The sequence below is a fragment of the Rhodnius prolixus genome, unplaced genomic scaffold (assembly GCF_049639745.1).
Source record: "Rhodnius prolixus isolate KJV_2025 unplaced genomic scaffold, Rpr scaffold_10, whole genome shotgun sequence".
NCBI classification, from domain to species: domain Eukaryota; kingdom Metazoa; phylum Arthropoda; class Insecta; order Hemiptera; family Reduviidae; genus Rhodnius; species Rhodnius prolixus.
In genome coordinates, this window is record NW_027411615.1 from 11,231,293 (window position 1) to 11,257,616 (window position 26,324).

The window sequence follows — 26,324 nt, forward strand, 5'->3', positions numbered from 1 at the left end:
TTTCAAATCCACTAGACTTAGAGTTTCTTTTCATTCTCAAAAACGCTTTTTGTCCACATACTAGCATTGTTTCCTATTGTTGAGGAAGTCAAAATATTTTTTTTAAATTATCATTTCATGGTTTTTGTTGAATTTAAAAAAAAAAAAAAGAAGGTGGAATTTTTAGTAATTTTATATCAATAAAGTTGGTTTTTAACGAATCTTCCACAAATATCTTGGGTTTTATTTCAGCTTTAGCCAGTAGAATGCAGGTTTATCCTCATACGAAAATTTTCCACGACCTATATTCTCTCAAATTTTCGTTTTTTGTCACAGAGAGAGATCCCTCCTTGTTGTTACTATTGCCCTATTTGGTAACCTAAATTTTTAAGTTTAGTAGCCTTTAAAAGCAACAGCTCCACTCAGGAATCAGATTATCTTCTTAGATAAAATCTCAGATTGTTAATTTGTACGAAAATCTTTATTAATCATGGCCTAATAGATTGATCGGAATTGTTATCTTCCATATCTTTTCAAATTCCCGTTAATAACCTTAAAAAAAAAAAAAAAATCATTTTTGATACAATTTTATAGAAAGAAATGCTAATTTAATTCATACTTTAATCCTTAAGGCTTCTGAATAAATTGGTTGAGAATTAGATGTATTACTTTACTTCAGAAACAATTTAAAAATGCAATTATTAATTATAATCAGCTCTCCGATAACTACATTTTACAATCCGTTAATAAATCTTCACAAAACAATATATTCTCATACATCATCTATATCACATAATTCGGAAGGAGTGGGTGATGTTCCTCGAGGCCAAATCGCTGCTTATTGTAACATTGAATGTGTCATCTCATATTTTAATGTTTGTAGCTATTATTTATAAATTATATTTATTAGTTACATTTATTTGGCTTCCCTTATTAAAATAATTAATTGAAATTTCTTTTAGCAACACACTTTTGTAATTTTATTAGTATGTTATGTCTGTGTAGTTCTAGTTATTATTTATAATTCTAAAACTTTTGTTTTTTTGTAATATTAAACAACTGTAATAATAAATAATATTGAAAAAAAAATAGCTTTTACTATTATAGCTGCTCGTTTACTATTATCTACCAAATTTAATTTCAGAACATATACATATTTTCCTTGATGACGTACATCTGAGTTAGTGTTGAGTTTCTCTTGCAGTAATAATAAAATCTATTACTTCGTCTTAATCACCAACGCTGAAATTATATTCAATAAATGCTAATTAATGGTTTTTGCTTTTACAGATGCGTGCTTACGCTGCCAAGCAGAAAGTAAACAAGATTCTCGTTATGGAAAGCAGGACTGTGTGGTAGTCTGGGGAGATTGTAATCATTCATTTCATTACTGTTGTATGTCGTTGTGGGTGAAACAAAATAACAGGTTAGTTAGTTAACTTATGCTATGAATTTTTTATTATTCTTTTTGCAACTGTCTAGTGTGGCTAGTTATAGGTTTTACCACTTTTGAACTTTGAATTAAAGATTTTAAATAATAAGTGTGAGGATCTACTTCCCTCTCAGTAATTTATTTCAATTTAACATTCATATTCTAACGAGCATAATATATATGGATTGACTGACAGAATCGAATCAAGAAGATGAAAAGAATTATAGAAAAAATTAATTGTAGAAAATCATTCTAGAAAAAGAAATCATTACAAATGGACACAAGTTATTTCTTTAAGCTTTAAGATTAGAGAAGGATAGGAGAATAATGGCTCCTTGAAGAATTCAAATAATGCTGTATAAAACAAATGAAATACAAAGCTCTACTACAAACCCCTCGTTCAAACAAATAATAATTGGGAGTAAGCGAGTAAATCACAAGAACATCTGCCTTAGAAGAGCCTAACAAATTAAATATGTTTTTTTAAACGTTCCTTCGTTCTAAGCACTGTAATAAAAATAAGTGCAGGAAATCTTTTTAAAAACGTTTACTTCTTGGTTCTTGCTGGGACCTAGGCGACAATAAGAATGTAATTACAATGTAAATGAAAGCTTCTATTAGTTACAGGAAAATTTCTAAAATCAAAGTTGGGATTAAAATGACAAATTGTCCAGAATTTAAATTTCTCCAAAAACTTGTTTCAAATTAAATTCATAGCTTTGTTAGCATTGTGTGCCAAATTCCTTAGAGTGCCACTTTAATTCCAATTATCACCTTTTTTTACGTTAAGTAATTCATTAAATATGTTGTTAGAATTTCAAATTATTGTATGGGAATTGTAACTTTCTTTGCAAAGCTATTTCGTGTACTGATTATTCAAAGATATAATGAATTACTCAACCGTAATAAATTAAAATACTTTTGAAAAAACAAAAATATCCTAAACTACTCGCAGATCACGTTCGCTATCCAGGTATTTGAACAGCATGGAACCTACACACCTAACCAAACTAACTTACCTCTTTGAACGTTTCAGAAATACTTATCAGATTTCTTTACAAGCTTATCTTACAAAGAAGTAAAATCTCTTTCTAATCGTTATTATTTGCAACCATTTTGATTTATGGGCTAGCAATCTTGGGAGTCACAAAACATGCCAACCTCAACAGTATACAAACCCTTCGATCCGAAATTGCCAGTCAATTTTATTATTATTATTACTATTATGATTATGATTATTATTATTATTATTATTATTATTCCTAACAACCAAATTATTTCTTTGACGCAAGACATAGTAAAATCTCAGTACATAAAATTCTATAGCAGATTTTCCCTTCATCCTAACCCTTTTGTGCGAATGCAGTTCTTAATTCATTTTCAGAAAATAATACAAGGCGAGAAAGAAGTGGCTGGCCCCGCGAACACTTGACTATATTTAACATTCATGACCATCCATATATATCTACTATATTGCTTACGTTGAATGTGTATTAAATACTTATTATTCTTTATAAATCATATATATTTTATGTAATATAGGTACGTAAAAAAGATATGCATTTAAAGCTAATTTAAAAAGTACCTGTTTCTGTTAATTTTTGCTAATATTTTTATTATATTTACTGAAAGTAACAGAATCTGTTTGTTCCTTTTTCTGTTCTAGGTGCCCTCTTTGCCAGCAAGAATGGTCCATCCAAAGAATGGGGAAATAGTGTTTTAGCGTGCTGGCAACTATTATCTGTTTTTTGTTTGTTTTATTTTTTTACGATTTGGCCATCTTCCTTTACTCAGAAAAAAAAATAATAATGTTTTTTTTAATTAGTAAATACCCAAATTTGTTGAACACTTGTTTGTTATCCTGAATGCTAGATAATATCAGTGATTTCATCGTTACAGTATGCAAGGTTTTTAAGATTTCAACTGATTTAGGGATTTTCATTTTCAAGAGAATAAATTATCAAGTTTTTCTAGGTAAATTTGACTTCCTGTTTTAAAGATAACTGATTCAGATAATGTTGTGTAGTTAGATCGTGTGATTTCAAACGATTAGAAGTCTTATGTCAAATTTCTTTACGCAATTCTGAATCATCAATTTCTGAAGATGGGCAACAATCTGCAGCCGGTCAATATCTCAAAAAACAAATATGCTATGAAGATTGAAAAAACTGAATTAGATTTTATATCTACATTAAAAACAATATAAATGTTGAAAAATTTATTACTTAATCGTGATTATTTACAAAAATAAATAAAGAAAGAAAGAAAAATAATAATAAGTGTTATAAAACGGTCACTCTTTTTTTGACAAGAATCGCAAGTTGCCTGAAGATCCTTAACACATTTTAGTCCAGTCACTGTGATCGTGTACCGAAGTTGATCAGGAAATCTACAGCCTTTCTCTGTAATAATATATATTTATATTTTATGTAAAAGATTTTTTTAAATGAACTGTCTTTTATTTATAACTAAATAATGGATGTAATGTGAAGATATTTAAAAGTCTTCAGTTTATCTTAACTTAACTTAATTTAACTTAAAATCTGATATTTCATTAAACATTAAATTTAAAAATTGTACAGAAATTAAACCAAATAAATAAATTACCAGTGCATTTCCTGGTGCTTCTTGCTCCTTGTACTCTAAGGTATATTGGTTTGTAACTAGAGTCTTGAGTTTCTAATGTATTATTTACATTAAATTCAGTTTCATCAAAATGTGTAACTGTTTTACAAATTGCATTTTTTAAATTTTTTGTGAATGAATCACGTGATACACAAGCATCAATACTCCCATAATCATAGTTTGTTAACTAAAGCAAAATTAATTGGTTAACTCTTATTAATATACAGTGTATTTGGTGTTAGTCTTACTATATTTGTAATCAAATATTTCGATCACCTTTTTCAAACATGAAGTTTAGTCAGTTTTGGAAATTTCAATTTCTAATTTATTTAGTTTGTTATTAGAAATTAATGACACAAAATTGTGCCTCACCTTACACAAAAATTAATACGACTTTCGTCAAATTCACCACTCTCAATTAAGACAAACATAGAAATGTGTCTAAGAGGAAATGAAATCAATAATAATAAAACATGACTTTTTTTGGTGCAAATAAGGGATTCTAACATCCAAAATTTTGTATTATCATCGACTGTAATCCGAGGATTTCTACCTAATATACCTTAAAATGATTTGAAAATTTACCTTCAACGTAACTGTTCTATTACCAGAGCACAAATAAGACGAGTGTATTCTGTAAGTGTAGATTAGTTCTGGGGTCACGTATTCATCAAAGTTTTGTTCAATCAATATTTTACTTCCATTACAAGGAGATGGGATTAACATTCTTGGTACTAGTTCAAAAAAATAAATTAAGAATTAGAGATTTTAATAAGTTAAAAGTCTTAATATGAAGCCAAAATACAAAAGATTTCAAATATTTCTCTAGATTTATTTTTGAAAAGAAATAAATTGAAGACTAAAAACAGATTACTTACTTTTGTTAAAATTACCTAAGTCATTCAATATACGATCTTGATTGTTAGTGTCAGTTATAATTATTGAGTCGTCTTCAGATTTGGATATTAATAAAAACTTATTAAATGTTCGAATGTTCGATTTTGTAATTATATAAAAGAAAGTCATATCTAAAAATAAATATTCAAGGACTTTGAATTAATTGCACATATTCGAAATACATTCAATGAAGTATTCTATTTTAATGGAACTTGATCTTTTTTAAATTTATATGTTGGAACAACCTTTACTTTTCGAATATTTTGTATATTAATAACTACCCGGATGAATTCTATTACATGTATTAGAAACAAATATAAAAACACTTTTAGAAGATATGTATTGTTTTAATTTAATTTTTAAAATGAGTTACCTGGACATTCATTCTTGATATTCTTCAATATACTAAGAATATTTGAGAAATCTTCATCTGTCAATGAAGAACTAACTCCCAAAACAATTGTTACAATTCCTGATGGATTACTTGACCACCCATTTGTGTTATTGCTTGAGCTTTCAACTAATGTTTTCAACTTTAAAAATCCATTTACTAAATTAGTTGATTTTACGTCTGAAAGGAAAGTAATTTATTTGCTTAGTTTAATTGAAGACCAAACCTAATTATTTAGATATAGAATAGACAAATTTATACTTTTAAATAATTTGTTAACACAAAACGAAATTGGTACCTTTAGAGGGATCTGTGAAATTAGACCACTGGAAAAAGAGATCTCCTTGAGTGGTTCCCGAGTTCACAATGATTGCACCAGATGCCCCATTTATCACTGTTATGCGACTCCCATAAATAGATACATCTACTAATGAACTAAGTCGGCTAAAAATGGTTTAGTATCATGTTTATCCAATTTCCAACAGATTTTCAGTTTAAAAAGCTATGTATAAGGGTTTATTAAACTCTAAAAGGTACACAAATCAGCAAGTACCCATCATTTCATTAATATTTCATTGATATCATTCGAGTTATTTACTGTATTAACTTTTCATTAATATTTTCTATAAATTATTAGATGTTACGGACCCCAATGCTAGCTATTTTCATACTCAGAAAATTGTTCAACTAGCACACCATTTAACTTAGATTGACTGCAATATCTATTAATCTATAATCAAACTATTAATTACAGTTTCAAAATAAAAACAGTTATAAAAAATAAATGAAAAAATAAAAGTTATAGAGCAGGCTTCTCTCTACAAATCGGTAATGGATTCATTAAAATCTGAACAACACGAACAGAGATATAAAGGTTTGAAATTCGAACGATTTACAAAACCTAGAAAATTGAACCTTCTATATCTCTTTAACTATTACTACTACAACATTGCTGTTTATACCAGTTATAGAGCAGACTTTTCTCTACAATTCGGTAAAGGATTCATTAATTTAATTCACAGTTTGTATTGCCAAGCTGTCATATCAACAGAGAGTGTTTTTTGCATCAATAAGAAATAAGTATGTTATCATCACCTTAGAAACTGAAGTGTATCGTAAGACGACCATGTAGAATCATAGATTACATTTAATTGTAACTTAGGTAAAGCTGTAGTAAATTTCGGACAGGAGACTTCGTCCCAAAGAGTTTTTGCTAAAATTATAAGAAAATCTTTCATGAATGTATTCATTAGCAAATTATTTGATAATAAATTTTTTTTAATGTCGAATTTAATTACAGCACTTAAATTATGCTCCAAAAACATTCTCTGTAGTTAGGTTACTTAATTGGGCATAATTTCAGGCCATAATTGAACCTAAGTACTAACGAATTCTTAATTGCTGAAGGCTATTCTACATTATATTTTTCACTTCATCCTCCTTTCTTCTAACATGATTGGTCTTCACTAAATTTAATCAGACCAAATCTGGTATAGTGTGCAGAAAATAATATAATGCACATTAGTTCAAAATTAATTTTTATCAAGCTTCTAAAACAAAGTTAATAAATGATGCACTAATGCTAATGATGCAGTTTGCAGGCTGTAGAACGTTTATTACACCTAATAATTGACTTTTCTAACTGAATAATGCTAGTTGTAATTAGAGTTTTTCAACTTATTGTGCTTTAGCTTAGAAGAGAGAGACTATACTAGGACAATGATTTAAATAAAACATAATCAAAAAAGGAAAAACACCTTGTTAACAAAATAAAATTAAAAAATGTAGGAAACATTATTAATAATAAACTTAAACACAACTTACCTGTATAATCCATAAATCTTTTATAAACTTCTTCAATATTTTCTTCTATATATTCCTGATTATTTACAAAAGAATGAGGTGCTATTGCTGCTAATATTTCAGCAAAATTCGTAGTCTAAAAAATAAATTATATCGGATTATTGAATGGCCAATAATAAAGTTTAAAAGTCGGTACTCACATTGTGCTTATAATAATTATTTACTTGCTGTTTGATGATGTCATGCTGGGATTTTAAATTGTCAAAGAAATAATTTCTTCTGTTGCATACATGAATCTGGCCAGGGAAATTTCCTCCAATATTTGTGTAATACATTTCCAATAACTGTGATAGCTTCAAACTGTACATTAAATCACTCCACTTAACTGCTTCATTGGCTAAAATTAAACCTAAAAATGTATTTATTTATTTTTTTTTTCTTTTTTTTAATAATTTCTAAATACCTTTATTATGGATGATATTTATGGATCTTTAAATTTTGTTTGCATTGGATATTTAATTCAATTTTTTTTTATATACGTATATTTAGAATAATTTGTTATTACCATCAATAGATCCTAAAATTTCAGCATCTGTAGCTTGCCAACAACTACAATCTAAGAAAAACTGATCCGCTAACATGTAGTAATCTGTAGGCAAATAGGTATTGTTCCATTTTCCAGGAGCACCGAAGGTGACATTATTAGTCAACGGCTTTTGAAAGACAATTACTTCCGCTAGATCACCTAAATAGTTGTGACAGATGTCTGATTTTCATTAAAGTCTTAAAATAAATAGTACTGAAAATATTGGATTTTTATTATATACAAAAGGAATTGAAAAATAACAATTGCCTTTAGGTAGCTTACGCCATATTTTTTGCAAACGGATCGTACACGTAATCTATTTTTATTTTTCATTAAAATTTGTACCAATAGTTGCATTTCGCATTATGCACCATGTTCGTTTGGATTACCACGTATTCTCTTTATCATTCAATTTCTCTTGTTAATATGAAATTACTGGATGGTAATGAAGGTTTTTCATTGGTCTTCATACACATTTATTTTAAAATAGTTATATGATACTAAAAAGAAATCGATGGAGGTCTTAATTTAAAGAAGAATAAAAAGTAATTGTATGGTATCTTTATGAAAGAATGCAATATTTAAATATTTAGAAAATAAACTTCAGATAGTCGATTACCAAAAATATTTTCAAAAATTAAGCAGAATATATTATTAGCGAGATGAAAATATTTAAATCACCAATTTAAAGAAAGGTTAGCTCACTACAAATTCCGCCTGGCACTAAAGGTTTATGTATTAATGGTTCTTTCACAAAGTTCGCTTTAAAGACACTCATGTTTGATAACTTCTTTCATATGCAAAAACAGCAGAGACTTTCAAAGGTCTGAACCCCAAGTATCCTCTGCTACAGCTCTTAAAAAATGGATGGCTCTTAAGATATGTGGCTGAATATAATGATGGACCAAATGCTCACTTAAATAGTTCTACTGTATGATTTGTGATCATACGAATAAAAATCGTCTTTTATAACATAATACTTATTTTGGATAATATTTTACTTAAAGTTTATAAAACGAGAGAGTAAAGTTGGTATTTTATCATTTAAACTGCAAAATATAATACAATAAATATTACCGCTTAGTGTGGTTGCCCATAAATTGTCAATCAATTTATCAAAATTAAGCTTTGAAGGAGCACGGTTATAGTTTCTAATTAGTGCCAACTGGGTTACTTGCATTGGTTGAAGTGCCATAGCAATCGCAGCAATTACATGAGCTGCATTAATCGTTCCAAAACCATCTGCCCATATTACTCCTTTTTCTATAGGGCAAGCGCTTTTCATGACGCCGGTCAGTTCGTAAGAGATTCTTCTTGAATAAATGACACTTTCTTTAAGTGTTCAAATAAATATTGAATAATTTACAATAATGAAAGTTTTTGTTTATAAGAATAAAATGTTTAAGAAATAATAATGTTTTTTTACCTTTGTTTCCATGTCAAGGCGGCGTCCCTACAAACTTGCGTTTCATCGCCTCTTTCCCAGGGATCCACAGATCCAGACAGAATAAAGTGTAGGGTGCACTAAATTTAAATCTTTCAATTATACAAATTACTCAAAATATTTTTAAAACATTTGTATCATTTTTGTAATTAAATTATGTGTCGTTACCCTTTCGTTAATTGAAAGACTTTCATTTGGAAATGTACTACCTGTTTCAGGTAATAAGCCGGAATAAACTAATGAATATTTATATGACTGAAATCCTGCTGTAGTGTAAGTCAGCATTCCAGGATAAGGAAATATGTTAGGATCTTTTTCAATACCATCTCTCCAAAATCTTAAAGGAAAACACACCGCTAAAAATACAGGTTATTTATTCAAAAAAAGAAGTAATAATCAGCATACTTTACCTTTTCATAATAGAATTAGCTACCATTCTCATATCCATAATGTAATCAGTGTTTAACTCTATTTTACGAATTAGGTCTATTAAAGTTGTCATGGACATAGGAAGAATAATTAGGTCGTCCTGGTAGCATTCAAGAAGGTGAGTGGGTATTGATCCAAATTGTGATTCAGCATCTAGAAACATTAACATTCATAAAGATTTGCTAACTGAAAGTGTCTCTCTAATGTTTAACTTTATTGCACTTTATATTAAAACTGTCCGGTAGGGCAGTTGTATAAGGGTTTTTATACAGTTCCGTGTTTTTAATAAACTCTAAAAAGTTTTTTTCTTCCTGCGTTCTTCCAATCAATCAATCAGAAAAGAACTGTACTGAGAACTTAATGATTGATTCCAAATCAAAGTTGTGAAAATAGCTGAAGGAAATAAAAAATGATATAAAGTAACTTATTAAACGACTCAGCGACGAATGTATTTACCAATAAAAGGTAGATTTTTCTTACGTATTTACTCTCAACACTTGAGACGCTTTAATACCAGTAGGGCTCATCGAACTTTATGGAAAGTTCTTTCAAAACGGTGAAAGTTCTCAAAACGAAAATTTAATATTTTAACAAAATATTATTTGCTTTTAAAGGTGAAATCTTGAAAACTATCATTCAAACCTATAAATTTCATTGGATTGTTTTATAACTCTTATGTCAAAGAAAATAAGCAAAGTATTAGGTAAATATATAAGAGAGGTTCTCACAATATTATGGTTTGCTCTTCCGAGTAGTTAAGAAAATTTACTTGAACTGAACTTTAAAAATCAATCATCTTAGTGGTAATAATCACATTTCTTTTTATTTCACTATTCATTAATATATATAATATATTCATTTGTTTTTTATTGTTTTTTTTTAAAAACAATTGTAAATAACAATTGTTATTTCATTAACAACTGTCATTTATGGCGAAAAACAGTTCAGAATAACATAAATCTGAAATTTATGAATGTAAAAAAAAGAAGAAAAAAAAATCTAATTAACAGAAAAATATGTACCATTAAAGGATAGTACAATGAGGCAGCTAACTAATAGACATTTAATAATCATCTTAATATGCCCTAATTCACTACATTTCAGCACTTGTTAAAGACAAAAACATTTTTACCACCAAACTGCTTGAAGCCAACTGAATCATATGAAAGGTGTAAAAAAAGATAAGAAGATATTATCATCTTATCTAGCACTGATATGCACTTTATCCTACCTTATAAAAGAAGAAAATTATTTCAATCTATATTAAAAAAATAATTTTAATTTAAAAAATATTTAACTATTCTATTAGGATATAAATTGAATACAGTTGCAGCTATTATTGATTCAATATGAGTTTAAGTTCAATGTTCTTCACTTTTGCACTTATCTTCCTACTATCTATAAATATGGATGATGATTTCTTACAGTTCTGATTATATTTTGAGGCAGGACAGGATTACAGAGTTTAGAGTTTTTATTTTACCTAATCGATTTATGACTCAATCAAGTAGAACGCAATTATTGAAATTTGATGATTAATGTTATATTAATCAGTCATAATTACTGTTTTCACATTTCAAGAGGTTTGTTGAAAACGTTTTAATAAAATTTTGCTTCCCCTATGAATCAATTATTGATTACAAAATATTTGAAAACAAGAGGTTTATCAAATGTAAAACAAATTTTTGAAGATTTTTGGGTAGCTCTTTTATTTGAAAGTTCTCTGGATAAATAAAGATTATCTTTCTTAATGTCATTTCACTTTGATCTTAAGTGTACCTTTTCAGAACTCCTTACTGCATCAAACACAAATATTGAAAAAAATTGTTTATTGGTTGACAGAAAATGCTGTACGGAAAAGAATTATTTGTTTTTCTTACTTTTTCGTAAACGTATCGAATGTAATATCTCTTGTAGTAAATTTAGTTTGGTATAGAACGTACACACAGTATTTTTAACTAGATAAATACTGCGTTTAGTTAAAATAAAAAACTATTTTTAAGATGATGGCAGTGCTTTCTGAATTATCTTTCTAGTTGATGAATATTAATAAAAATTTCATTCTATCCTTATATTTTGTCTTTCTAGAAACTTCTACAGCACCCTGAGCTGTAAAGTGCTGCCTAAAACAAATGAATCAGTATTACTAAATACTGAAGAAATAATTTAATGAAAAATAGCAATGTTGTAAGCATAATTTTATAAATTCATTAGAAAGTTTAACAACTCAGCTTATTTGGAATAATTTTCATATTCAGTTTTTGGAATGAGCGTTTTATAAAAGAGATCGCTTCAATGGATGGTTGCTTTTATTTTCTTTAGAGTTATAGTTTGAAATAAAATGTAATACTTCCTCATGAAGCTTGGGAAAGTAAGTAGAAGTAGAAATGTATTATCTCTCTTTATTTAATAGAAGCTTTTTAACAAACTATACAAGGAATAAAAAGTAAGTTTAATTATAAAAAAATACATTACCACTTTTTTTCTATTTATATAAAAATTTACATTTAATCTGAAATATTTAATAAATCTAATAATTTAATAAATATCTAATACAATTTAAAAAAAAATATTAAGTAAAACATTTACAATAAAAATAAAGACTTTTGTCAAAAGTTTTTCTTTCTTTTTTTTATTTTATTATAAAAGAATTTGGCAAGTTTACAAAAATGATTTCTTATAATACTTAAATATTTCTAATGATCCAAAATTTAATAAACATACATATTGTTTCTTGTTGACAGGAATTTCTAAACTTGGATTTAAATTTTCATAACAATTGACATTTTTGATCTTTTTTTTTTACGTCCTCTAACTCCAAAAAAGAGGAATTATTATTTAAAGGTATCAAAGTATTTTTGAAAAATGAACAAGTAAAGTAATGCATAGTATAGGAATAGAAATAACTAGATTTGACACACCACTGTAACAAGTTAGTCCAACATGCCTGATGGTATATTTTGTCATATCTGGATCTCTGCATTCTTGATCTGTAAAAAGTAAATAAGAATATTAAACCATCCATAGGCACACCCCAAGGGAGGATATAGGAGGCGAAAATTTGAAAAAATAAAACTACAAAAAATTTAAAAAATAATCAAGGGAATTCTAACACTAAGACAAGGTAAACCCTTCTACACTTATAAAAAAACAGAAACTGTAATATGTTGTTTGCGGTTAGGTCAGGTACCATGGATGTTGATTAGTCAATCTAGGTCATTGCTAATCAGAGTTTGAAGAAGCACCCTCTAATTACACTTTTGTACTGAATGCCAGGCATCATGAAAAGATATACTAATATTCATATTCTTACACTGACATCCTGGATGTCTGAGAAAAACTACAACTCAGAAATTGATAATCATTCTATTATAATCTCAGTAGCACCAAGGTATTGCAACTAGCACTATCTGATAGACAGTGGCCAGTTTTTCTATACTTAAAAATATATCATACTGCGGAATAGCGTTACCTGGCATCCCGCTTCTCCTTCTACAACTAAATATAAAGATATAGATTAGTGTATATTGTAAAACAAAACCAGACCAACAGTACCTGTACAACTTGCAATAATTTGTGTCTTTGATGGTGCTTGAGTGTTGGCAATTGAAAAATAGAATGGTTGACACTGGAATGCGTAGTACACACTCTTGCAAAAATCATTTGTGATGTACATTTCATAACGTGTACCACCAGTTATTTGTTTACAATTTACTGATGTAGTTTTGGACAAGTTGGCAATTGGTAACGGATTTTCCCTCGAACTACAAACTGTAAGTACTGGAGCATTCCCTTCGGTTGAAATCTGCAATTCAAAGTTGAAAATTAATTATTATTACTAATCCAGTAACTATAGACTGTACCATTCAATGACGTACTAATTACGTAATGGAAATGATATATGATATGGATTGACAGCTTACAGTTATCTTAGCATTCACTCCTCTAAAAAAGTAATTAGGATGCACCCTGTAGTAATGAATTTCCCCGCTATCTAAATATCCATTTAAAGTAACCTCATTATACCAACTGCCAGTCCAATTCTTTCCACAATTTGGATCGATAATTCTTCGAGGAGCTGTAAATATCAAATTCTAAAGTAAGAGAGAGTTAACTTGGAACTTTTTTGTTGATAAAATTAAGGTTATTGTAAAGGTGAATACAAAACCTTGCTGTAATCTCAAAGTTTGTCCACTCACTAATCTCTCAATTTTACACACTAATATACATTAATTGTGAGATTTATTAACATACTTGTTTGTAGGGCATTTATTAAGGGGTCCATTGAAGTTGGAATGTCACTTCCAGGGGTCATTACAAAAATATCTCTTTTTGGATTGTCCGTGAATGTTGAATAAGAATTTTTACTACCAGCCAGCAAATAATAGAATTTAACATCTAAGACAATATAGTAAAATCAATGAATTTTTAAATGAATGATGATGAGTTTAATGAATTAGTATAAAAATTAAACTAACTAACCTGGAATCTGTAGAGTAAAATATTCAATTCTTTTTTTTGCACTCCAAGTTTCAGATTCACTCATTGTACTCGGAGAAAATGGCATAAACAATACAATCCTAGGTATCCCACCTCCTGAAAATTGCTGCCTATCGTTTTCCATTTTACTCTGAAATCTAATTTTTAATTGGCTCAATGCTTTTGTGAAATCAAAACCACCTGAAAAATAAAAGTGAGAACTATTAATATTTTTATGGAAAATGTCTTTAAATAAACAATATTTAAATTTAGTTCTGCTTTGATTTAGGAAACAATTTGGTGAATAGTTTGTAGATATTGATAATTTATTTAAATAAGTCTCTTAAATTAGTTCAAATCCTCAGTTGAGAACAAAATTTAGAATGAAACTTATACTTGCATGATCTATTGCAGATTTATTTATTTAACAATAAAGTTTATTTAATAATATCTTTGTTAGGCCAAATTTTGAGCAAACCTAAATAGAACATAAAAATTAATATAAAATAAATACCAAAATTTATATTCGCCCAATGTACCTCCTCGTGATCTACGGTTCAATACAAGAAATTCGAAATTATACAAAAACTCAAACAAACACAGGCTGTTTTTATTCATTTTAATGTCTAGTATTTCTGACTGCGTTAATGAATTCAACTATTAAATATCTCTGATTGCTTACTGAGATAGTTTATTGTAAATTCCCTTATCTTCCAATGAAATCGTTCAATAGAATAAAATTTCACTTAATAAATTACTTAACAAACGCTAATCAGCTTCTCTTATGTTTCAATTAATTTAAATACATATACCAAAATTCCTTAAAGCTCCTTGAAAAAAGTATAACAAATAGAAATTTTTCTATTTCAATTTCAGATTTACTTATCTTTCTCGCCTGAAATTTTCTAAAAAGCACATTTTTAGAACAACTTTAGGACGGCTAGTACTCATGAACTTAAATTTTGCTCACCAGTTCCATACGAATAGATGGTGAGGTTCTGGGCTAAATCTAAGGGTGAATGACTGGATTCGATTATTACTGAAGCATCTTTTCCATTTATCAAAGTGAAATTTCCCCCAAATTGCCACAATTCTAAGTGATCAACAATGTATCTGAAAGGTGCAAAATAATTTTAATTAAGTAAAATATGGAATTGAAAATGCCATTTATTACTGATTTAGATGAATCTCAATACTTACTGAAGTATACGTGATAAATCATTGAATGCCCAGTTAAAATCTACTACTACTGTTAAATCCATTACTGGAGCAGGTTTTGGAGTATTGCTAACATCAGTTGGACAAATGGGATCTTGCAAAGAAGCTGGAAAATAATAAATTAACCTTGGACATCGTAAAAATGAAAAGAAAAAAAAAGTAACTTTTTTTTTTTGTAAAGAAAAAGGTAAATACAGCAACACTTACGTATTCGGGATCTAATAGCATCTGCAGAAGCGCTTGTAAACTGTGGCAACATAGGCACTACATACGGAGCTAAGTTAGCCAAAGCATAGGCGGCTGCATATGCCTAAAAGGGAAATTCAACAAATTACTGTTGCGAATTTTCCATCTAAATTATTATTATTTATTGTTATAAAGGGGAATTTTCGAATTCATGTCTCAGGATTTTTAACAAAAATTATAATAGGATGAAAAAATAAATGCAATTTCAGTGGAGTAAAATTTATTTTGCCGAGCTTTCGACCTAGGGACTAGGTCATCTTCAGGGCTAGTTTAGAAAGTTATACTATTACATTTCAGGGTTGGTGTGTCTTCTGTCTTGTCCATGAACTCCGTCCATGAACAGACAAGACAGAAGACACACCAACCCTGAAATGTAAAAGTATTACTTTGTAAACTAGCCCTGAAGATGACCTAGTCCCTAGGTCGAAAGCTCGGCAAAATAAATTTTACTCCACTGAAATGGCATTTATTTTTCCATCCTATTGAAACCATAAATCAGTCACCAAAAAGAATGAACAACAAAAATTATAATGTCTGAAAAATGGTTATGGTTCAAAGCTGTGAGGCACTCGAATTTTGAACGAGTTTAAAAGCATTCAATGGAATTTTGAAAGGAACTATTTATTAAATTAATTAAAAAAGAAAAAAATGATTTTTTGAAATCAATAACATTGCCAGGATATTTGCACGCCATCCACGCACGATAAATAAAAAGAAATATACCTGATCTTTAAGAGCATTTATTGGTGCAATCTGCTCATAAAAATCTCTTCTTTTACATGATTTAACGTCTGTACTGAATACACCTTTAGTGCTGTAATACATATTTAATAGTTGTGATAATTTTAAGTTACTACGAACTGAATTCATCCAATTTTCCATATTTACGGCTAAAAGTAAACCTGGAAATAATTAGCAAAATTAAACGACTAATATCGTATGTTTTCTAGTTAGATTTAAAACAACAGAAGAAAAAAAATAATAATTTATAAAAAAAATTTATTCATAACGTACTAAAATACTAACCATCAACACTTCCTCTTATCCTGGCATCGGAAAGTGCATCCGGCTCGTAACCTTTCTGAAAGTAATATTTAGGCATTATAGTGTCATTCCAACCACCATCCAATCCGATCACCATACCTCCTTTCAAAGGTCCCATCCAAATGGCAACATAAGCTAATTCGCCTGAACATAAAGAAGAAATCATATTTTTAATTGTTAAAATATAAATGACAGTTTTGAAGCACCCACTCCAGTTGCAACCCCTCCTGACATGTCTGGTTAGACTTAGGAGTGTAGTAGGCTCTTAGGTAAACTATGAAGGTTGGATTTTTCTGGTCCGAAGAACCGAATCTTAAGATATACTAACCCATCCAGGGATTGTTGCAATTCGTGCACTGGCGTTTCTTCTCCTTTCTCTCAAAATAAATCTACACAGGCAACCTATGCCAGGCCATTAGATGCATATTAATTTTTTTATCGAAGCTTTCGATCATCTGAATGGCCTCACGATCTGGATCAAATCAATTTTTGGTTCTACATATCAGGTAGATAAATAAGCATACAATACCTGCTATTGTGGAAGCAAATTTGTTGTCAATATTTGATGGAATGGGCAATGGATCAGTGGGCTGTGGGTTGTTTCCGCCACTGAAGCCACCGACACCTCTTCTTCCACTTGGATTATTTGGATCTCCTCTCCCTCCATAAGGATTTCCACCTCCACCTCCAAAAGATCCACCACTTCCTCCGTAGGAACCACCTCCACCGCCACCACCGCCTCCATAAGATCCACCTCCGCCTCCATAAGATCCACCACTACCTCCATAAGGTCCACCACTACCTCCATAAGATCCACCACTGCCTCCGCCTCCATAAGATCCACCACTACCTCCATAAGATCCACCACTTCCTCCATAAGGTCCACCACTGCCTCCGCCTCCATAAGATCCACCACTTCCTCCATAAGGTCCACCACTGCTTCCGCCTCCATAAGATCCACCATTACCACTATCTCCATATGATCCACCCGTGCTACCTCCATTGTAACTATTTCCGTATTGACTGGCTAAGAATGTTCTTGGCTGAGCTCCAACATAAGAACTTGCATACACGTTCATGTTCGGTTTAAAATTAGGATTTTTTGGGCTATTTGGATAGCTGGGTTTCATAGGATAGGCAGGATTTGAAGAATAGGTTTTCCTCCTTAATCCAATGTTTCCTCTCGGTTGCATTAAGAAAAGATTTCTTGGAGGGATACTTTGAGGTTGAGATCCTGCAGCTATACCGGCAAGTACTATTCCCGGAGCTAATGTTCCACCATATCTAAAGAAAAAGATGAAATTTGCATTTTAATTAATTATCATTTTTAAGTTTAAGCGATTAAAAAAGAGCAAGTATGTCCTATTATTTATCAAACAATGAATTTCTCTAGTATCAAATTCATGTTTTAAGACTCACTAGAATAAAAAATATACTTACTGATTTCGAATAACACCATTTTCTACAGGACATGAACTTCGAGGATAGTCATTGCTCAGGTCTTGTACAAAATACCCTACTTGATCCTGGTCTTCAGTTTGTTCATTAATGATTCGACTTTCTCCTCTGTTAAAAAAAATAAAATAAATAAATCAAAGATATATAAGTATAACACCATAAAAATGTAAGAATAATGTTCATTATAAAATGACCAATAAGATTCCTACCGGATAAAAGTAAGAAATAACTGAAACTTTAGGCATTATTAAATATTAACTATAAAGATTAGTCTAAAGTTAAAGATTATGAACTAAGATATCTGAGATTATTTGTGCAATCTCTGTCTAAAAGACTTGCCTACTAGGCTGCGCAAGCATGCCTCCTGCTGAAATAGACCGTCTAAGAGCCGGTTTTAGATGAAACATATTCTAGAAAAACATTTTTTGAAAGATGCTGACAAAAAAGACTCCTACAATCTAGGGTTAAATTGGCAGCTTGAAAATCTACCAGCATAATCTGTGGTTCTCTCGTCAAAGACCCTACATTCTTTTTACCGCAAAGCTGTAGAAAGTATGGTCGTGAAATTATGGAACTGCACCTAACTAGATAGTTAGACGTTAAGCCTCGCCTGAAAAATTAGACGATTACTTTACTTATGGGATATGTGTAAGAACTGGAGGAAACCACAAAATCGTCCACTTAGCGAAAAGCTTAGAAAAAATAGATTTATATGTTTATAATAGACCGAGCGATTCGTACGGTTGGCAAGAATAATTTGGAATGATAAATAGATGAATGAAGCGTTTGCAAGGCATGAACGGAGACTACAGGCTGTCTAATGACTGATCTGTACGGTAGCATGATACTTTGCTAACCATGTAGAGAAGATATCATCAGGAACCTGTATTGAAATCTCTTCAGGAACCTGCATTGAAATAAGGTTAGAGTTGAACGTGTGGCATCCTCCACCTTTTCAGAGCATAGTGAAGAGGGCAGCTTTCTTTCTCTTTTAGTCTCTTACAAAAAGTTTCTTCTCTGAAATTCTGTTTCTCTTGAACTCTTCTTCAGTTTTGCAGAACATGATTTGCTTCCATGTTGGTTACATATACTTCATTTTTTGTTGGAACATTATTTTTGTACCAAAAGGAAAAGATAGAATATCAAATGAAAAGAAATTCAGAATAGGACTTTTCGTTCTATATTGGAAAATTTATATTCTGTAGATTCAGCAACAAAATAAAAATATTTTCAAACTGCCATTTCCAAATTAAAAAGAAAAAGAAGTAATTTTTTATTTTTCTTTTTTGTTAAAAATTGAAGAATATTTACCCGACATTTTGAGGTATCATTTCAACATCTTTAAGTTTAGATAGATCCCGTGGGTATCTAATGTTCCATGATTGAATGCGATTAAGTTTTGCACAAGGTTCATCACCGTCACCCCTGTCGTATGGATCAACAGACATACTCAACATCCTGTGTAATGTGCACTATAAAACAAAGTAAAAAAAAAATAAATAAATATAAGTAAGAATCAGTTAATTTAGTTTAGTTACAGTTTCTTTCTACCGTTCTTTTACAACTTTATCAGGAAGGATAGGATCTTTCAAAATACACACGCTGAGATACTGTGCAAGAAAGGAAAACGATGGGTAAAAATCTAAGCTGAAGTGCGTAAGTAAGGTACGGAGAGCAAGAAAATTGAAGCAAACAGATGAAACAATGCAATGATGTTTTTATTGTATGTGTTGGTATTGATTATTTCAAAATGTGAGGTATGATGTGATATAGAATTAACTTAAAAAACAAGAATCAATCGCTTATAATGCTTTAAACCTTATTGATTTGTACTATTTTTTCAATTAAGTCCATTGATTTGAACAACCTTTTAAAAATGTCTGTTCAAAATCAGTACCCCGGAGGTACACAACACTATGTCCAATTTTAAATTTTTTACAAGAGAGCAAATGAAAGAGTATTTTTGCGGTTTTTTTCTTACTTATAAGCCCACTGGAGTTATTTTGATTAAATCTTCGGTCGATAATAAGTAGCATAGATGCACCATAAGTGATGGTTGGGTAACAAAAGAAGAAATATTATATTAGAAAGATTAAAAAAATAAATCTTGAAAAAATGGACTTAGGTTGTGTACCTCCGGGGTACTGAAATATTTCTTCAAGTTTATTCTAATTGTTGTATATCTCCTGAGATAATTTCAATAGTTGAGTAATAGATGTGGACTTTTTATGAAAATGATAAAAATAGAATGATAAAGGTAAGAACGATAAAACTGCAAGTTAAATTGGTATTAAGTAATTTTTTGAAAATTTTTAATAATTTAAATTCCTACCCAAAAGTCACAACTTAGATGATGTAAGTACTGTTTGCCAGATAAATTTGTGATTAAATGAATTAACTGTAAGCAACTACTTAATGCCGTTGTTTTAATTGTAATAATAAAACGAGAATATTTTCCGAGGTAAATCTTCATTTAATTTGGATAGATTACTTACTTTTTCAACCCACGTCAAAGTACCATTCGGTATAAAAAATCCAGTTTTAGCAATGATGGTATCATGTAATAACTTCCAAAGAGCAAATTCGTTTCCTTCAACTGCAAATGGTATTCCTCTTGGATCAAGTTGTGGTTTATAAATAATGCCATCAAAACGAAAACTAAAATGTTTAAAAAAATAAATTAAATAGAACCAACCTTGTTACTAGTTATTTTTTTAAAAAACCAATTCTTACGTGGATAATAAAGCACTAGACATAGTTCTAACGTCCATATTTGTTCCAACTGCATCCTCTATTTTTCTTATAAGTGCTATTAATGTATTTACATTCATGGGTAAAAGATTATCCTTCGTCGTGATGTAACTGCTGTTGTAACATTCCAACAAGGAACTAGGTATATTGGGGTTGAGCTCATCATTGTCCTGGAAAGCTAGAGTTCTTGAAGTTATAGTTCCTATGTAAGAAAATAACATTCATTATCAATTAAGAAGATTGGTGCTGCCATGGCATTAATACGTTAATTAACTTAATAAAATTACCTGCCACAATTAAACAGGAATAAACCAGAATATAGGTTGCCTGAAAAAAAGTAATAAAATAAGATCTGAGCAAGGAAGTTTTGCATCAAACTTGTAAATTAAGTTAAATTTGTGTAGGGTGCGGTTCTATAAATAGGTTCCAATGTTAATACAAAGTATTGTAGCTAGTTATTGTAGTTAGTTAGTAGTTATTATAGTTATACAAAGAATTATTACTGCTACATACCCTTCACACAAGTACCAAAAGAATGGTGGAAAATGTTAACGCGTTTGAAAAGATGAACTTTTCTATTAGCTAAATTTTAACACCATCCATCTTACCGGCTTCATTCTCAAAGAAACTAACAAGGTTTGATTTCTGAGCCATTTTCTCTTCACAATCTAGACACACGACATTCCTACGTTTGCCACTTCTAAGTGACCTAGATAACTTACAAAATTCATAGAATCATGGTGTCATGGAAGTAGTACCTACTAAATGACCAGAAGAAACAAACCAAAAATCTTTACATAGAACACCATATCTAAACTTTTACAAATGAATAATAATGTCATAAAATGTAAGAACTCTCAAGAAATAACTTAGCGTAAAACTCAATTCTAAATTTACATGTACTCCCTACATAACACTGAAATTAAAAAAAGCTTATTTAACAAGTCTAAGGAGACTACTCCACCCTTTAAATGACGAACGAATCTCCTTGAAATACTTGAAGACTACTCTTCACTATAATACATAGACCACTAAGTATGTCTTAGCCCAGACTGTATAAGGCCATAAAGACAATAATTAAACAAACTAAAAATATTCCAAAACAAAATTGTATACATTGATTACAATTTATGGACATTCAGATTATAAAAACTAAAAAAAAAAATTGATTTCTTCTGAGAGGCACATAATTAAAGATAATTAATTTTTAGTAAAAATGAAGTTTCAAGTGTCTTGTGTCTTACTGACGTTAACAAACTTTTAAAATATCTTGTTTGAGATACTAAAGGAGTGATTACGCGCAGTATACATATGTATGATTATCTATAATAAAGAGGTTTATACATTAAGTAGTTATTTCAGTGATTATTTCATAAACATTTATTTGTATAAAACTTAGTACGGATGATCCATTAACATTACCCCACTTTAATATATTACAAATTAAATCATAAACAAAATTAAAATAATGATAGTAATAATTTTATTAATACGTTCAAAGTTCAACACTAACGTTAGATTACAAATGGAGATGTGGAAAATAGTTGGCATGACTTTTGATAAGCAGCAAAAATTTTAGGCAACTGTATTTAAGATGCTGTGGCTTACGAGTACGGTAAGAAGAAACACAAATATCTATCTAAAATAGAGTAATTCTGATCGGACTGTATTGTTAAAAAAGAGGTTACAAATGAAGTTGATATTGGGTTGCTATCATCTGTAGGATAATTTAGGAAATTGTACGATGCGTCCTAACAAGTTCAGTACTACTGCAAACAACCTTCGAAAGGGCAGGTTTTAAACTCACCAACTCAATAATATTTTGGATGCCCTTACAGATTTAAAGAGCTTTTATAAGGAGACTAAATACATGAACCATTTTCTAAACGATTTTCTTACCAAAGTAAAGAAAGTTTTCTTGCTTAGTTTAAGTTTTTACAGTCCTTAATTTAAGGGTCAAAATAAGTGAATTTGTACAATTAGTTTATGAGAGATGTGGTTTTACATGAAAACGAAAATGTAACAGTTTTTTTTCAAACATAATCACCGTCTTTCTCACTAAAATGAGATTAAACTTATTTCCGAAAACACTCTCAAGTATTTTTGCCAGGAAATTGATAAAAATTTATTCAGATGTGTTCTTTATTCAATGGTATCCTTTAGACTTAACAGTCGTTTTACTATATAACAATCGGAGAATCACCAAAGGTAAAATGACTACTGAGAAAGTTATTCATTCCAAGGAATAAATAAAAAATAATATACCTAAAATTTATTCTATTTGAATACTTTAAGTACACCGAAAAGGAATTGGAGAAAAGACGAATGAATCATGTAGCAAATTAAAACGAACCAATAACAAACATATATGAGGTTCTTACAGTCGCTGTCCGTTGTTGGAAAAATTGAGGGAACATTTCCGGGTTCCACCAAAGAATATAAAAGCGCAATATAACTAAAGCTAGTTTTTAACATTCACACACATGGACCATTTTATAAAAAAAAAACTCTTTCTCTGACACAGTGTATCTCAAAACTGGTATTTTTGGACTAGTTATGGACAACACGATCTCGGAAATTCGCCAGTAGGCAATGAGTGGTAATGAGTATTAAAATTTCAATAAAATTTTAACTCAAACCCAGTTATCTGTATTCCCAGGTAAGAAATGGAATGTTTCGAGTTTAGTGAGTTTACTCATTTGTGAGTAATTTCGTTTAAGTACTCTCTCTTATGAAGATGATTCACAAAATTTTGGAATTTGAATTCAATGGATTATTTTCGGTGAAAACTAACTATTTTTGGAATTTTACTAAAAAAGAAAGAAAAGTTCTTCCTACAAGTTTAATTGTTATTAGGAGAGTGGTTACAGAAATCTTCTAATATGGAGGAAATTCCGGTTTCAAGTCCAGGCAGTTCGTCCTTAGTTCTTCACATTCTCTTAAAGAAATTGGCCACATTAAATCTAAAGGCCACAGATTTTAAAGGATATTAATTTAAAAATGAACAAAGAAAATGTATAATGGGATCCTTAATGCTGAAGAAACTTAGAATATTTACCACTTTTCAGATTTTCAATACAGTTTTACACAAAATGTATCCTATTATGGCGGCTATGGATTTAAGTACCAATCAAGTTTTAAAAAAAATTAGTAACGTTTCCACTTACTTTCATAATTGTGCAGAAAACTTTAAACAGATTCTAAACACTTCATTCAAAATAAAATTATTAACATATAAATTTCACATCACTAAATTCCTAATATGTTATCTAATTTTGAGTCCATTCAGTAGGCACACCCTATTGACACTACAGGTGTAAACCGAGAAATATGGTAACAATGATAAGATAACCACTCCCACTAATATCTTTCTTATCACCAAATTTTATTTCATATAATGCTAAAATTAATTACTCCGTAATATTTATTAAAATAAAAATAAATCTTCGAATGATCCACAAACGATTTCCACTTCATCGAAATTATACGTTTTTATAATGGACAAAGTTGTCATTAACTTGAAACCATTCTTTTAAGGCCTTCAGAATCATTGTTCTCTCTGAATTAAAATTTCAAACAAAGAGAAGAATTCCTATATAAAGTTTTTTTGGAAACAATGCCTCAAATGTTTTTGGAAGTTTCAAGATTTTTAATGAAACTGTGCAATGTGGCAAAAGTTATTACTATAATGAAAGTTAACTTGAATAAATATTTTTTTCTTCCTAGAATTTTGGAGGGTTTGAGGAACAGATGCAATCATGCTTCTTCTCAAGTGTTAATAATGTTCATATAACTGTGCTTATTCCCTAAACTATTAGGGAATTGGAAGAAACAACATCTAGAAAATGCTTGAAAAGTGAGATGAATATTTCTCCTCGACAATTTTGTTGTTACTGCTATTGTTCTATATCTCTATAGATTGCAGTGATTGTGGGATGTATTGGCGTTCGCCCCTTTTGCATATTCTATTATGCATTACTATTTACTAATCAGCATTAATTATTTAATTTAATAATGCAGTAGTGATAATTTGTTTTTAACTCATTTACAAATCCTGGAGCAAATAATAAATTCCGAGGGAAAAACCTAATAATTAAATCATCTTTACTGAATTATAATAAAATAGAGTAATATTCATAAAAGTTAAATGGAATCATTAACATAATACCTGAAATACTGTAACAGTTGAGACAAACATTTCTGGAAACATGACATCTTCTTAAAGACCAACTATTTATCTAAAAAAAATTAAATCGTTCAAATTTAAGCAAACGATGACAATAAAACCTCAAGAACCGGACCTACAAACTGAAATGTACTGTGCTACACCTTACTTTCTTAAAATATTCAAGTTTATCGATTGTCAAGGTTACTGAACTTGGTTTTCGTGTCATCAAACTTTTATTAATTAATCAATTTCACTTTTTCTTTCTTAATTACGTATGTTATTTTATAATTAATTCACGAATTTCAGATTTAGTTTTGCAAACTGTTTACCTAAAAGTCTATTCAATATTTCTAATAATTTAAATTATAGTTATTGTTCTTGTCAAGAAAGCAAGCCTCGAAAAATAGTTTAATTTTAAAACTTGCTCCTGGTGATTAATTAACGTTTTTGTGCTATTCTAAAGCCTAGATTTCTTGATAAAAAATAATTAAAAATAATATATTTATATAGTGGCGCATACATATTTTGGATTTGTATAAAATATACGGATCATTCTATTAAACTATGACAGCGTAAACTTGGAAAGCAATGAATAAAATGGCAAGACTTTCAGTTTCCAATGATTTTATGCAGTGAGGTAATACTCGATCCGGCTGATTTTAGCCCTTTTTTAAATTTGGCGTACGAAGTGACTTCACCATTCGCACAGTCCAGTTTTCAAAAGACGCCTTAAAGTTCTCGAACTAAAGTCATTAGTATTTTTGAGTTCGAGAGGTAGTTATTAATGGCCAGCAGCCTACTTGCTTCTTTATTGGTCAAAGAAAGTAGCATAGCTCCCAGCCACTACCGGTAACTGGCCACAGGTTTTAAGCAGGACCATTTCGAGTTCTCCATGCCTATATTAGAAAACATCGATGGCAAAAGATTGACGAATGATCTGTCTCGCAATTAAAATAACCTGAATTATTTAAACAATACACATAATTAGAAATGTTTTAAAAATCCCAGAGTTTTGTTTATGTCCACCATACGTCCTTACAAAGGAATATTTTCATTGAAAAGCAATAGTTGGGCCAAAAGTTACAACTTTGAAAGGGGCAAGCTGTATATAAGTAAATATAATCCAGCCTTATGAATTTTTAAACAAAACCTTTAAACGCAAAATATCTAAGGCTTGTACAATAATTTTTATTGTGTAAAACGCAGTAAATCTAAGCATTGAGAACAATTATCCAATAAATTGAAAACTGCATATTATCCAAATTTTGAAACACTAAATATGAAAGCATTTTTAAAATGTCAAGAAACCGCACCCATATTATTGCTATCAATGATAAACGAAATTTTTGTAGATAATATTATAGTCTCTTGTCT

The 26,324-nt window shown here is 29.8% G+C and overlaps 3 protein-coding genes across 6 annotated transcripts in view; 1 reads left to right on the top strand and 2 right to left on the bottom strand.

Annotated features, from left to right (window-relative positions):
* Positions 1-5,271, top strand: part of Roc2 (Regulator of cullins 2) — a 103,338-nt gene extending 98,067 nt beyond the window's left edge. Inside the window, exons 2-3 of the mRNA XM_074133443.1 lie at positions 1,270-1,405; positions 3,078-5,271. Of these exons, the coding sequence (XP_073989544.1) occupies positions 1,270-1,405; positions 3,078-3,126 (185 nt within the window). The 3' untranslated portion in view covers positions 3,127-5,271. The remainder of the gene's footprint in view (positions 1-1,269; positions 1,406-3,077) is intronic.
* LOC141456982 (uncharacterized) lies at positions 3,647-10,821 on the bottom strand. 4 transcript variants are annotated; one of them, XM_074133433.1, is made up of 16 exons: positions 10,315-10,415; positions 10,043-10,228; positions 9,568-9,739; positions 9,326-9,494; positions 9,140-9,237; positions 8,791-9,026; positions 7,693-7,872; positions 7,352-7,536; positions 7,149-7,263; positions 6,420-6,537; positions 5,623-5,768; positions 5,307-5,504; positions 4,915-5,064; positions 4,622-4,770; positions 4,019-4,223; positions 3,647-3,813 (listed from the first exon to the last, which is right to left on the bottom strand). In XM_074133433.1, exons 3-16 carry the CDS (start codon positions 9,663-9,665, stop codon positions 3,647-3,649), a joined length of 2,214 nt encoding a protein of 737 aa, XP_073989534.1. In that variant the 5' UTR covers positions 9,666-9,739; positions 10,043-10,228; positions 10,315-10,415. The 4 variants fall into 4 exon arrangements, with proteins under 4 accessions (XP_073989534.1, XP_073989533.1, XP_073989530.1 ...); XM_074133432.1 differs by lacking the exons at positions 10,043-10,228; positions 10,315-10,415 and adding an exon at positions 10,609-10,821 and having other exon boundaries at positions 7,352-7,524; XM_074133429.1 differs by lacking the exons at positions 10,043-10,228; positions 10,315-10,415 and adding an exon at positions 10,609-10,820 and having other exon boundaries at positions 8,791-9,023.
* A 1,361-nt stretch (positions 10,822-12,182) lies between these two features.
* On the bottom strand, positions 12,183-24,107 carry LOC141456981 (uncharacterized). Its single transcript, XM_074133427.1, has 17 exons — positions 23,950-24,107; positions 21,070-21,109; positions 20,765-20,984; positions 20,527-20,689; positions 19,343-19,503; positions 18,014-18,139; positions 17,103-17,857; positions 16,556-16,717; positions 16,253-16,431; positions 15,491-15,593; positions 15,266-15,389; positions 15,036-15,178; positions 14,069-14,266; positions 13,841-13,984; positions 13,510-13,664; positions 13,142-13,391; positions 12,183-12,576 (listed from the first exon to the last, which is right to left on the bottom strand). Exons 1-17 carry the CDS (start codon positions 23,953-23,955, stop codon positions 12,434-12,436), a joined length of 3,072 nt encoding a protein of 1,023 aa, XP_073989528.1. The 5' UTR covers positions 23,956-24,107; the 3' UTR covers positions 12,183-12,433.
* Between the last annotated feature and the right edge of the window lie 2,217 nt (positions 24,108-26,324).

Bases quoted from the DNA above. Each gene is read 5' to 3' on its own strand.
- LOC141456981 (XM_074133427.1), bottom strand. The intron at 18,140-19,342 runs GTAAATATTCTT...TTTTTTTAACAG, and splicing joins ATGATACCTCAAAATGTCGG to AGGAGAAAGTCGAATCATTA. The intron at 15,390-15,490 runs GTAAGTGTTGCT...ATTATTTTCCAG, and splicing joins TGCTATTAGATCCCGAATAC to CTTCTTTGCAAGATCCCATT.
- LOC141456982 (XM_074133428.1), bottom strand. From the start codon at position 10,660: ATGATTATTAAATGTCTATTAGTTAGCTGCCTCATTGTACTATCCTTT. The intron at 9,027-9,139 runs GTAAAAAAACAT...CATTTATTCAAG, and splicing joins GCCTTGACATGGAAACAAAG to AAGAATCTCTTACGAACTGA. The intron at 4,224-4,621 runs GTAAATTTTCAA...ATTTTGCTTTAG, and splicing joins ATAGAACAGTTACGTTGAAG to TTAACAAACTATGATTATGG.